This window comes from Onychomys torridus, chromosome 5 (genome assembly GCF_903995425.1).
Source record: "Onychomys torridus chromosome 5, mOncTor1.1, whole genome shotgun sequence".
NCBI classification, from domain to species: domain Eukaryota; kingdom Metazoa; phylum Chordata; class Mammalia; order Rodentia; family Cricetidae; genus Onychomys; species Onychomys torridus.
This window is the reverse complement of record NC_050447.1, coordinates 51,603,533-51,617,236: the sequence shown is the minus strand read 5'-3', so window position 1 is coordinate 51,617,236 and position 13,704 is coordinate 51,603,533. Positions and strand designations below refer to the sequence as shown.

Genomic DNA, 13,704 nt, shown 5'->3' with positions numbered 1-13,704 from the left:
CATGGTCAAGTGGAAAAGAGAATGTCAAGTCTTTAAGGTAGAAGAATTTGTTCACATAGTCACAGAAAATGTCAAATCCAGGGAAGGGGGAAATATGTGAACCTCTAGGACACTATAGAAAGACCAAACCTATGAATAACAGGCATAAAAAGATGAGACCCAGGGCCAAAGGCATGGAAAATATTTTCAACAGAACGACACAAGATAACTTCCCTAATATATGAAAGGAGATATCTATCAAGATCCAAGAGACATAGAGAATAACAAAGAGAGGGAAGTAGAAAAGAAACTATGTATAGCACATAATAGTTAAGACATTAAATATACATACCAAAGAAAGGATATTGAAAGTAACAAGAAAAAAAGATAACTCACATACAGAGCAGGTCCATCAAAATTACAGCAGATTTTGCACTGGAGACCATGAAATCAAGAAGGGCTTGGGACCAATGTTCTATGACTTATGAAAGGCCAAAGATATCACCCTAGACCACTATATCTAACAAAGATATAAGTCATAATTGAAAGAGAAAGGAAAATTTTTCAAAACAAAACTATATTTAAGGAAATTAGGACCACAATTTCAGAAGCTACTGCAAGAAATACTTAACTCTGAAGAGAAGGTTAAATGCACCCAATAAGATACAAGAAACAAGTAAACAATTTCAGAACACTAAAAGAGGTCTAATCGAAGATCACAGCAGCAATAAAATGACAGAAATTAATACACATTTTTCAATAACAGCTTCATTTTTATGTTCTCAGCTTCCTAATAAAGACACACAAACTAACAGATTGAATCAGAAAACAAGACCTTCAAGATACAACCTTCATGACCAATGATATTACCACTACAGGATAAAAGGATAGAAAAAGGTATTACAAGCAAATGAACCAAGAAATAAGCAGGTATATTATTCTAATATTGATGAAACAGACTTTGAACCAAAACAAATTAGATGAGAGAAACACTTTATCTGCCACACATCCTTGCCTGCATCTCTACCCAGGTAGCCCATATACCCACTCCCAACTCAACTCTCCCCACTCTTGTTCAGCATATTACTTAACTAGAGCACTAAGACAAGTGAAAAGCAGTAAAGGAGATATAAATAGAAAATAAAGAAGTCAATGTATCTTTAATTCTATATGTGAAAGACCCTAAAGCTAATATATTCAGCAAACTAGCAGGATGAAAACTAATACACAAAAACTAGTGCCTTGCTATACACAAATGACAAACACAATGAGAAAGAAATAAAGGAAACAATACCATTCATGATCAATTCAAAAATGTCTTGGAATGGAAAGAACCCAGGAAGTAAAAGACCTGTTTGATGAAAAGTTCAAGACACTGAAAAAAGAAATTGAGGAAGATACCAGAAAATGGAAAGAACTCCTACACTCATGGATTGGCAGGATTAATAGTGATAACGGCCATACTGCCAAAAGAGTCTACCTCCATCAAAATTCCAATGCAGTTCTTCATCAGAATTGAAAAAAAAAAATTTTGAGTTTCACATAGAAATAGGACTCAGGATAATCAAAGCAATTCCAAACAAAAAGAATAATGCAAAAGGTATCACCTCACTGGATTTCAAATCATACTTTAGAACTCTAAACATAGCATAGTACAGGCACAATTATGAATGGAATAGAATTTAAGACAGACATATCAACCCACATTCCTATATATTCACCAGATTTTTGCAAAAGAATCCAATAATACATACTGAAGAAAACTCATCATCTTCAACAAATGATGTTAGGCAAACAAGATAGCTATGTGTAAAAGAATGAAAATAGATCTATATCTATCACCCCACACAAAACTCACTCCAAATAAATCAAGGATCTCAATATAAAATCTGATACCCTGAACCTAGGAGAGGAGAAAGTAGGGAATGTGCCTGAACTCATTGGCACAGGAAATGACTTCCTAGGCATCAAGACCCACAAATTGTTAAGTGGACCCAAGAAAAGTTTCTGTACAGCAAAGTGTGTGGTGATATTTTATTTGTATGTTAATAAATAAAGTTTGCCTAGAAATCAGAGGAAATAGCAAAACATTAACACAAGTTAGGCAGGGGTAGCATGCATACTTAATCCAATCACATGGCAGTTAGGGTCTCTGTGTGTTCAAGGACACACTAAGGAACAGCCAAGCATAGTGACACACACCTTTAATCCAAGTACAAACCATAGAGATCTGGAGGTCTGTACAGACAGGCAGTGACAAGGTAGCTGGGCTAAGAGCCAATGAGAGGGCAGAACAGGAAGGCAATAAAGGCACAAGTAGACAGGAAGTAAGTTACCCTTTTGATAGCTGCAGAGCTGGAGAGGTAAGGTTGGTGGCTATCACTATTTCCCTGATATCTAAGACTTTCACCCCTATGTTTGGCTCTGTGTTTCTCATTTAATAAGACCATTTAGAAATTTGGCTACATTTGGCATCCAACTGTGGGGCAGAAATTCATTAAAAAGCAGGCTCCAGTTTGGCCGGAGCTGCAAGCAGCCAGACTGCTTGTGGGGACACAGAGCCCCTGGCTCAGGCCTGGTATAGCTCAGGCCAGATAATGTGGCTGGACTTTCTTTAGCTCCTTTTTCTCCTGGTGGCTAGTAAGTTTTATCTATCTATCTATCTATCTATCTATCTATCTATCTATCTATCTATCTCTGGATTCCCATTTCAGATTGCCACCACACTAGGTAGCTGCTTTGAAATTCCCTTGGACTTCTGCTGTTCTATGCAGACTTGGTAAGCCAATTAAGATATCAGATATCTTAAAGGAAGAAACTAGTTAAAAGAGAAAATTTTTCCACATTTAAAAATGGGAAATATTTTTACAATGGAAAGAATTGGTCTTTGTTTGATAACACATTTGGCAGTCTGAAAATGAAACAATTAAATGAGAGGATAATTAATGTTGATGGGATGCACATAACATCAATTATGAATATTATTTGTTTAATTATCCTTATTTTAGTATTTAAAAGGTTGGTCAATCTAAGTGACAAGAGAAATGCTTTAGAAAAACCTATTAAAATGAATTATAGAGAAATTCAGACCGAGACAGGAGAATTTAAAGGTGAAATTATTTCAGGAATGAATTATATGGTTACAGAGAGACAGCCTGTTTTCAAATAATCAAACTTAATTTATCTGGTAGCCATACAGGAACTACCTGCTCAAAGACGTGTATAAGCTAATTGGACTCCAGTGGAAATGTTAGATTGAAGGAAGCTATAGTCTCATATGGCATGCATTCTCCATTCATAAAGAAAATGTTAAACTCATGGTCAACTTGTAATAGGATTATTCCTCAGGACTGGAAAAAAAATTGGTAACAGCTGTCCTGGAGTCCAGAGTACAATTACAGTGGTGAACCTGGCTTAAAGAGGAGGCTAAGACAATAGAAAACCAATGTAGAACTAGAAGTGTGAAAATTTCCCAGGCTCAGCTTCTTGGAAAAGGCCAATACTCTGATATACAAAGACAATGTTCATATGATAACCAACCTTAATTCTATGCTCATGGCTGCCATAAATGCATGCGACAGAAATGATGAAGCAGTGAGAAAAAATGAATCATTCACAAAAGTTATACAGGGCTCCACATTGGGTGACAAATGTAGCCAAATTTCTAAATGGTCTTATTAAATGAGAAACACAGAGCCAAATACAGGGGTGAACGCCTTAGAGATCAGGGAAATAGTGATAGCCACCAACCTTACCTCTCCAGCTCTGCAGCTATCAAAAGGGTAACTTACTTCCTGTCTACTTGTGCCTTTATTGCCTTCCTGTTCTGCCCTCTCATTGGCTCTTAGCCCAGCTACCTTGTCACTGCCTGTCTATACAGACCTCCAGGTCTCTATGGTTTGTACTTGGATTAAAGGTGTGTGTCACTATGCTTGGCTGTTCCTTAGTGTGTCCTTGAACACACAGAGACCCTGACTGCCATGTGATTGGATTAAGGATGTGTGCTACCCCTGCATAATTTGTGTTAACGTCTTGCTATTTCCTCTGATTTCTAGGCAAACTTTATTTATTAACATACAAATAAAATATCACCACATTTCAGCACAAATAAAATATCACCACAAAAGTGCACCATTACTCAATGAAGAGGCAATTCACAGCATGAAAAAAAATTACTAGCTATACATCTGATGGAATGTTAGTATCTGGATTATATAAAGAACTCAAAAATTAAAAAAAAAGAAAAAAAACAAACCAATTTAAAATGGGGCATATACTTAAACAGAGAGTTCTCAAAAGATAAAATACAAATAGCTGAGAAATGCTTCTTAAAATGTTCAACATCCTTAGCCATCAGAGAAATGCAAATTAAAACTACTTTAAGATTTCATCTTCCCCCAGTCAGAATGGCTAAGTTAAAAAAATAAAATAAAATGATGACAAATATAACTGTGGATGGGTGGAGGGAAAACTTATTCAGTGTTGACATCAATGCCAACTCATGCATCCATTATGAAATCAGTGTGCAGGTTCCTAAAAAGAGCTAAACATGTATCTACCATCCAGCTGTTCTACTCTTTTTTATATGCCAAAAGGACTCCATATCCTACCCTAAAAATACCTGCCCATTCATGTTCACTGATGCTCTATATACAACTGTCATGAAATACAAATAGCATAGATGTCCATCAACACATAAATGGATAACAAAAATGTGTTATGTATATTTATATATACAATGGAATATTATTCAGATATAAGAAAAATAAAATTATTAAATTCATAGGTAAATAGATGGAGCTGGAAACAATAATTGTAGTAAAGTAACCCAGATCCAGAAAAGAAAATTACATGTTTTTTTTCTTATCAATGATGTTAGCATTAAATCTTCAGATATATGTGTTTAATTTGGAATACCCACAACGGTGAGGAAATAGGGACAAGGGGAGGGCCTTTTAAGTGAAGGTAGATAGAACACACTCGTCTAAAAGACTAAAGAGGAATATTGAAAAAGTAAGGATTAAACTGAGATGGTGGAGAAGATGGCAGAGTAGAAGAGGGAGTAAGGGAAAGGATAAATCACTAAAGACTTTTGGAAAAGACACAGAAACCTACTATTGTAGAAGATTTATATACATGCATTAAAAAAAGAGTTAAAATGGAGTTTTCCCATATCAGAGTCAAAAATACTCAGACAAGACAAATAATTTTTTAAAAAGCCTACATAGGTAATGACTATTGCCTCCCACAGGTTGAAAGTAAGTCCCTGTTGCTAAAGATACCATGTCCTTCAAACACAAGACTCAGAAGATTCAAGCTGAGTCTGACTACCTTCTCCCTAGGGACTAGAAGCTGATAAGCAATCTGCCAAGGGAAGGAACCAACCAAAAGTCTGGCCCAGCCAGGATGCCTATGAACTAAAATTACCAACACAGTAAGATACTTCTAATGGTTCAAAACTGGTACTCATATCTGGACAGTAACCAATAGGTCTCTAAATTATACTTAAGGCTCACTCAAAGCAAAAGAAATCATGCCTGTTACTGGAACCCAGACAACTGCCCATACTTAGTGAGGTCATGGATCTTAGAGGAGAACATAACAATCATCACTTTACTAGACCAGTATGCTTCTTAACTGCTTTATAAATACATATTCTTATACCCACAAATAAATTTATTGAGTCCCCCATCAAAGAAGTTTCTCTTTGCAGCAGGTGAGATCATTGCAGAAAAGAACAACTGATTAAAATGTAGAGGACAACAAATCATGGAGTACTCAGCCCTAATGAATACATCTGTAACATAATCCCTGTACCTGATGCTCACAGAACATTGCACAAGACAGGATGGTAGTTTTGTAAGAGTCCAAGACCAAGAAATCTGCTATGAGATTATAACTCTTAGAAATGATAGGGTAGATAATTTGGTGAAATATTGTGTACCCAAATAAAATTTGCCTGAAGATCAGAGGACAGAACCAGACACTAGATTAAACATAGAGGCCAGGCAATGGTGGCACAAACCTTTAATCCTAGCACTTGGGAGGCAGAGATCCATCTGGATCTCTGTGAGTTCAAAGCCACCCTGGACTACATGAGATTGATTCAGTCTAAGAGAGAAACAGAGCCAGGCAATGCTGGCACACACCTTAATCCCAGTATTTGGGAACCACATGCCTTTAATCCCAGCACTTGGAATCTCATGCCTCTGCTACCAGTATTGGGAAGCACAGACACTTTTAATCCCAGCACTGGGAAGGAAGTAATAAGGCTGGGTGGAGAAAAGTATATAAGGCATAAGGAAACAGGAATTAAAGCTTTTCAGCTGAGGAAGCTTTTCGGTTAGACCCCTTTCGGATGAGGACTCAGACATTCAGTCAGAGGATTTGTGGAGTTGGCAAGGTGAGAAGTGGCAATGGCTTATTTTTTGTCTCTCTGATCTTTCAACATTTACCCCAACATCTGGCTCCGGTTTTTTATTATAAAACTTACTAGATCTCATGCAATAAGATACACCCATGATACTGCGAAAATATGGCTACCTAAACCAGACCAGAAAAATGGCAACACCAATAAGCATGCTAACAGAAAAGGGGAAAATTTTCACAGGTCCAAAAAAAAAAAAAAAATTACAGTCAACTCATGATGGCTGAGGGAGGAAGAGTTAGTCTTCCTCAGTGATGAACCTCCTAATTAGCTATCCAATACCAAGTGGTAAGCCCTTAAATCAAATCCATATAAGTAATACTTAAAAGATTCCAAAGGTTATGTTTATGTATTTTATGAAATACATATATTACATATAAAACAATTGTATATTTATAAAAATAGAGGAAAAAAGGACAAGAATTTGAGAAGTAGTAAGGGGGTGGGAGGTGTTACATGGCAGGTACTTGGGAGAAGTTCAAGAGAGCAAAGTGAATAGGGGAAAAAGATACAATTTATATATATATATATATATATATATATATATATATATATATATATATATTAACGTGGAGCTGAGGATCGAACCCAGGGCCTTGCACTTGCTAGGCAAGCGCTCTACCACTGAGCTAAATCCCCAACCCCACACTTATATTTTAATTCCTAAAATGTTTTTTTGAACTTTCTGAGCAGTACTTCATTTGTGAAGAAATTATGGACAACAACTGACATGTAGGGTCTAATAAAACTAAAAACTTTCTTCAGAATTGAGGAAACAATTAAGTGAAGAGGAAGCCCACAGAGTAGGAAAGAGTCTTTGCCAGCTATCATTGGACAGAAGATTAATATTCAGAATATTATAAAGAGCTCAAAAAAGAAAAAAAAAAAAAAAAAAGACCCATTCAAATCTGAATGCAAAGTTCTCCAAAGAAGACTATAAGTGGCTAAGAAGGATCTCAAAAGGTTTTCAGCATCCTTAGCAAGTAAAGAAATGCAAATCAAAACAAATTTGAGATTTCATCTTACCACAGTCAGAATGGCAAAGATCAAGAAAACAACCAGCAGCAAACGCTAAGGAGGATGTGGAGGAAGGGAAAGACGTACTCGCTGTTGGTAGAACTGCAAACTGGCACAGCCACTCTGGATATTAATACAAAGAATCCTCAAAGGCTAAAAACAAACCTATCGTACTGTGCCACTCCTTGGCATATGCTCAAAGGACTCAACAGAAGTAATACTTACCTCTTCGGCCATGTTCATCACAGCTCTAATCACAGCAGCTAGGAATGGCAACAGTCCAAATGCCCCACAACTGATGAATGAGTAATGAAAGGCGGGACACACACACTATGAACGATATTCAGCTGTAAGGAAAAATTAAACCATGAAATTTGTAGGCAAATGGATGGAACTAGGGAAAATATTACAAAGGCAACACACATAAGAAAGACAAATGCCACATGTTTTCTCTTATATATGATTCCTAGCTCCAAAATCGTCAGATGTGAGTATACAACCTGAAGTAACCACAGAAACCAGGAAAGTCAAAAGGTACCATGGTGGGGAAGGCATTAGAGGAGGGAACAGCAGAATGGTACAGATACGGAAGGGGAAGTGGGGAACACGGGATATTAGTTAGGGAAATGGAGAGATGGTCAATACAAAAGGAGAGGGAGAGAGGACTGGAAATAGGAATAAGAATGTTTGAAAAAGCCATAGAGAATCATATTTATTTTTATTTTTATTTTTCAAGACAGGGTTTCTCTGTGTAGCTTTGCACCTTTCCTGGATCTCACTCTGTAGACCAGGCTGGCCTCGAACTCACAAAGATCTGCCTGGCTCTGCCTCCCGAGTGCTGGGATTAAAGGTGTGCACCACCACTGCCCAGCAAGAATCATATTTTTATTTACCTAAAATTACATTAAATGCATATAAGTTTATATATGTATATATGTATGTGTATAGACATATGGGTACTATAGTAAAGTGGGTATGAGGGAGAAGAGCAGGTGAGGAAAATAAACTAAAATAAAGTGTGTATGAAAATAAAAGTGAAATGTGTTGCTTTTTAAGATAACTAGAAAATAAAATTTAAAAGTCAAAGGGCTGAGCATATACTGTGTGGCTACCCTATCAGAATGTAGTACAGTTCACCAATGGAACCACAGAAGTCCTTCACCTTAGTAGTTTTTCATTAATTTTAACACTTGGGCAAGAATTGATAGGTCCCAAATGTTTTCACATAATCCCAACTGAGTTCAGAACCTTAAAATAAAAGCACGAACAATAATGATATCTTTACCAAATGAGAGCCTAGGGATCGAACAAAGAGAGATATGTCCATGCTCTGTTCTCTCAATGAACAAAAAGAAAATCGATCCCTGCTTATTTTAAGGAAGGGCTACATACATTTTTTTCTGTGACTAAAAATGAAACATCAGAAGACAAAATTACAAAGGGCTTTGTTATCTTAAGGCATTAAAACCTCATAACTGCTTTGAATTAAATATAACATTTTAGAAGAGGTCACTCTGCCTCAGTTTATCCTGGCAGTGCAGCAATCTGCCTAGAGTTAACTAAAGAAAGTAACTCAAGGGAGAAATGTGTACTGTACAAGGGGTTTTAAGCTTACCAAGCCCGTTTGTTTTGAAACGGAGGCCTTTTAGTTTTTATCTATTAGGCTTCCAGACGAGGCTTTTGCTTTGTGCCATGTCATTTTCCTCCAAAATTCTTTGCTCTGATCTAGTTGAACACATTTGGACACCTATGTTCTTTTAGAAACCCCACAACACACTCTCAATTGAGAGGGACTATAATAGCGAATAATTCAGACTGTAACACAACACATATGGCAAGTCAGACACAACTATTTCTGTCACTTTAGTAACAAATTTTCAAATTACATGACTACTTAAAATATTCTACATGGAAAAAAATAGTATCTCCTAGGTATATTTACTAAATGCAGGCACTCTGGCAGAAAGTCATCTGTAGTCAGCCATTCTCTTTCATGGAAGAAACATTCCTAAAGTCACACATAGGTGATTATGCTTGAATAGTATAAAAAGATATGAAAAAGGCTGTCATCACATGATATTAATAAAAAAAGCTTGCTATTTTCCATGAAATCGAGTTAATATTTAAGCTTCGTTTCCTTTATAATATCCACACTTAAGCTGTATTTTAATAAGTCATTCACTTTCTGCTGTTTCTTTCCAAAATTCATTCAAATTTAACTTAATAAAGAATAATTTATTTCTGGCATATATAAGAGAAATAAATAAGACTATTCTAAGAATACCTACCTCAGGCCCTGTAACGTGCATCAGACCAGACATAGCAGAGGCGATAGCATTGTAACCTGCTCTCTGAGACAAGGGCCCTGTCTGGCCATACCCTGCAACAAGAACAGACATTTAGTGCTATATGGGGATTGAAAGTATGCTAAAACCATTCCCCTCCAGAAATTGTGCAGCATTGTTCCAATTAGATCTGTATGACCCCATGATGGAGACAGTAAGAATTAACTAGTGTCTTTTTTTTTTAAGATTTATTTATTTATTATGTATACAGAAGAGGGCACCAGATCTCATTACAGATGGTTGTGAGCCACCATGTGGTTGCTGGGAACTGAACTCAGGACCTCTGGAAGAGCAGTCACTGCTCTTAACCTCTGAACTAGTGTCTTATACTATGGAAAACAAAACCCTGTTGAAATGCTGGCCAAATTCTACCTTCAGGAGTGTTTTGTTTGGCCTTTAGAACATTGTGAAATGATTTTATTTAGTTGGCAACAATTTTAAAAAATAAAATAAAAAAGATAGCCCACAAGACACAATCTCTAGCTGGGTGGTAGTGGCATATGCCTTTAATCCCAGTACTCAGGAAGCAAAAGAAGGTGGATCTCTGAGATCGAGTTCCAGGGCTACATGGAGAAATCAAGGGGGAAAAAAGACACAATTTTTGGCGAGAAAGTAGAGGGACTGTAAGAGCGTGAATTGTTGAGACCAAGATTGGAAAAAGCACAGGGACAAATAGCCAAATGAATGGAAGCACATGAATTATGAACCAAAGGCTGTGGAGCCTCCAGCTGGATCAGGCCCTCTGGATATGTGAGACAATTGAATAGCTTGAACTGTTTGGGAGACACCCAGGCTGTGGGACCAGGACCTGTCCTTAGTGTATGAGCTGGCTGTTTGGAACCTTGGGCTTACACAGGGACACTTTGCTCAGCCTGGAAGGAGGGGACTGGACCTGCCTGTACTGAATCCACCAGGTTTAAATGAATCCCCAGGGGAGTCTTGGCCCTGGAGGAGATGGAAATGGAGGGGAAGGGCTGGGGGAAAGGTGGGGGTGGTGGCGGGAGGGGGAGGACAGGGGAACCCATGGCTGATGTGTAAAATTAAAACACAAATATAATAATAATCAATACCTAATATATATAATATATATGTGTATATGTATTAAATGAGTAAAAAAAAGGGAGGGGGGAATGAGATTTGTGTGAGTTGTCTGCTCTCACAGGCAGCAAGAGCAAGATGACTTTGGTAGTTGGAGCCTTTCCAAACCCCGATTAACATTGTATATGTTTCAATAAAGTAACTTGAGTGATCTAAAAAAAAATAAAAATAAAAAAATAAAATAAAAAAAAAAATCAGAAAAGATAGCCAATGTTAGTCCATATTCTCCATGGCAGCAAACCAAGATGAGTAACAGTGCCCTTTCCATGGGTACAAACTTCATCTGCCTGTCTTCCCCTCCCTCCTTGGGCCTCCACCTCCACCACTTCTTTCTCAGCTCCAAGGCCTCGATAGACACTACCTGCTCTTCTTCTGTGGGACAGTCCACAAGTGAAACAATGTGCATTTCCCTAGATTATGTTTACACAGGTTTTCAACTAAGCAAATAAATCATAAGTGACAAACTTTAAACCTGGACATGTTTTAGGAATGTTGGTGTAGTGCACATCTGTAATCCTAACACTCAGGAGGCTGAGGAAGACCCAGAGATTGAGGTTAGCCTGAACTACATTGCTAGCCCCTGTCTCAAAAGACAAATAAAACAATCTCAAAACCTAACAGTGTTATTTTAAGTACAACATTTTTTTTTTCTTTCTGACTTTTTTGTTGAGAAGGGAAGACAAAAATCAAGAGAACACGAGTAATCTTGGTTCTTACTGTTTAATCCTAACAGTTATATCAGAAGCTATAGGATTCCATCTCCAAATCCTATTTATTATTGAGAGAATGGACAAATGAAGAGCTTTGCTGACATCTCTGTGTACATACCCTACCTTTGTAAGCATCTAGAAAGGGTCTTCTGGGGATTTGCTTCATCAGACATCAGGACAGTACCCTGTTTCACTGCCTCCTTCCCTCCCTCCAGTCCTCTACTTTAATGTCCCCCTAGCATAAATAAATGAATAAATAAATAAGCAAATAAACAAATAAGCTCAGCTCCCGTAATGGCCCTTTGTAAAAGACAGCCTATATCACATCTTTAATTTCCTTTATGCAATTTGTGTTCGTAGATCTTAACCTCAAAGATGTGTGATATACGGGTTTATTGATTACAGTTGTTTCCTTCATGCTGAGATGTAACCTCTGGGAATGTTTTCTGTTTGATTGCTGTATCCTCAACTTATAGTATAATGTTTGATGACACTTAGTGGAGAAATAAATACTTGTTACTCAAAAACAATCAGTTTTTCAAAATTAATCAATAAACTAAATGAAGAAGCAAAAGAAATGAGTCTAACCATTAGTTAATCTACCCAGACATATTTGCTACCATAAATGGTCTCTGTGAGAAATGAAAATGTATAAAATCCTCACATGAGACATGAGATAATATTAAGATATTAAATAGTTAAAGATGAAAAGATATTTGTCTCTTTGCTTGTTTGTGTTTCTAAGTCTTAAGACAAGAACTGACTCTATAGCCCCAGAGGCCGTGAACTCTCAGCTTTCCCGCCTCAACAATTCCCTAAGTGCAAGGATAACAGGTATGTACCAACAGGCTGGGTTGATATCCCCCATCACTGATGACAGAAAATGTGCCATATGTCTCCTTGTGTTTTATTATGCAAATTTTCAAACAAAAATAGACCAAATGTGTAATAAGCCTATCATCTAATTTCAATCATTACTTATTTATAGACAATCTTCTTTCCAGTATATTTATCATCTAGTTACTACTACTGTATGAAAAACAAAAAATACAATTAAAAAATAAACTTGAATGTTCTGACTCAGGTGAAAAAAAGATGTTTTCCCTTAATTTCAAAAACAAAGCTTATGATTTCTAAACTATTACTCTTTAGATCTTTAAAAAGTGTGGGAGGACTATGAAGAGATGCTAATAATAAAAGAGACAAAGTACAAGTCTGCAGTCTCCATGCAGAAGTCTGGGAAGTTCCTGCCAGCTGGAGTGAATGGATTTCCCTGCAGCTAGTTTGCATCTGAAAGTGGTGCGCTAGAGCAGGCTCAATCTTCCCTGCAATGCCATTCCCAGCAAGGAACAGCATCACAACAGGAGTCTGAGCTCAACCATAGGAAAATCCTCAAATGAGAGTAACTAAGGCCTCTCACAATCAGCACAGCTCCAAATGGAATCTTCTAGATGATCTTGCAGAGAAATAGACTCAGGAGAAAACCAAGTAGCTTATAAAATAAAAGTGCATCGCAATGGTTGCCTTGTGATATAAATCCTTTTTGTTCAGCGCATGAGTGAAGCACAAATACCCTAATGACTTTAAATTGTCATTTCCAAGTGTTTCTAGTAAAGAAATACATAAATAGTTACATTGCAGACAGTAGGCACAATTAAAAAGAGTAAGCTTTAGAGTTGAAAAAAATCCAGATTCAAATTATGGTTCTGCCAACTATTAAATCATCAGAAATTCATTTATTTTCCCCGAGCTTCAATGATAATATTAACATTTATGTCACACATTTACTGTCAAAATTCAACTTGACTGCACAGCATAAGCAAAGTGAATTTCACATTAAACATTAAATATCATTAATCAGTAAATATATATTAACTCACCAATAACACATTGGCTTAATTTCTTCCATACCATGCTTAAGAAAAGCTGCTTTTAGGTAAGTCAAAGTAATGAGAACAGAAATCCGAAATATTTAAATTAAGTTGTCTGACATCCATAAAAAGTAGAAAACTTTTTTACAGTTAGAACTTAACACTTGCTCTTTAAACAAGAGAATGTGGTAATAATAATATCATATAATAAAGCTGAGTATGGCAGTACATATCTTTTATTCCAGCAATTGGGAGGC

At 36.8% G+C, this 13,704-nt stretch overlaps 1 protein-coding gene across 1 annotated transcript in view; it reads right to left on the bottom strand.

Annotated features, from left to right (window-relative positions):
* The window catches only part of Sugct (succinyl-CoA:glutarate-CoA transferase), a 668,818-nt gene that overhangs the window by 654,506 nt on the left and 608 nt on the right, over window positions 1–13,704 (bottom strand). The window contains 1 exon segment of the mRNA XM_036188867.1: window positions 9,712–9,803. Within this exon segment, the coding sequence (XP_036044760.1) occupies window positions 9,712–9,803 (92 nt within the window).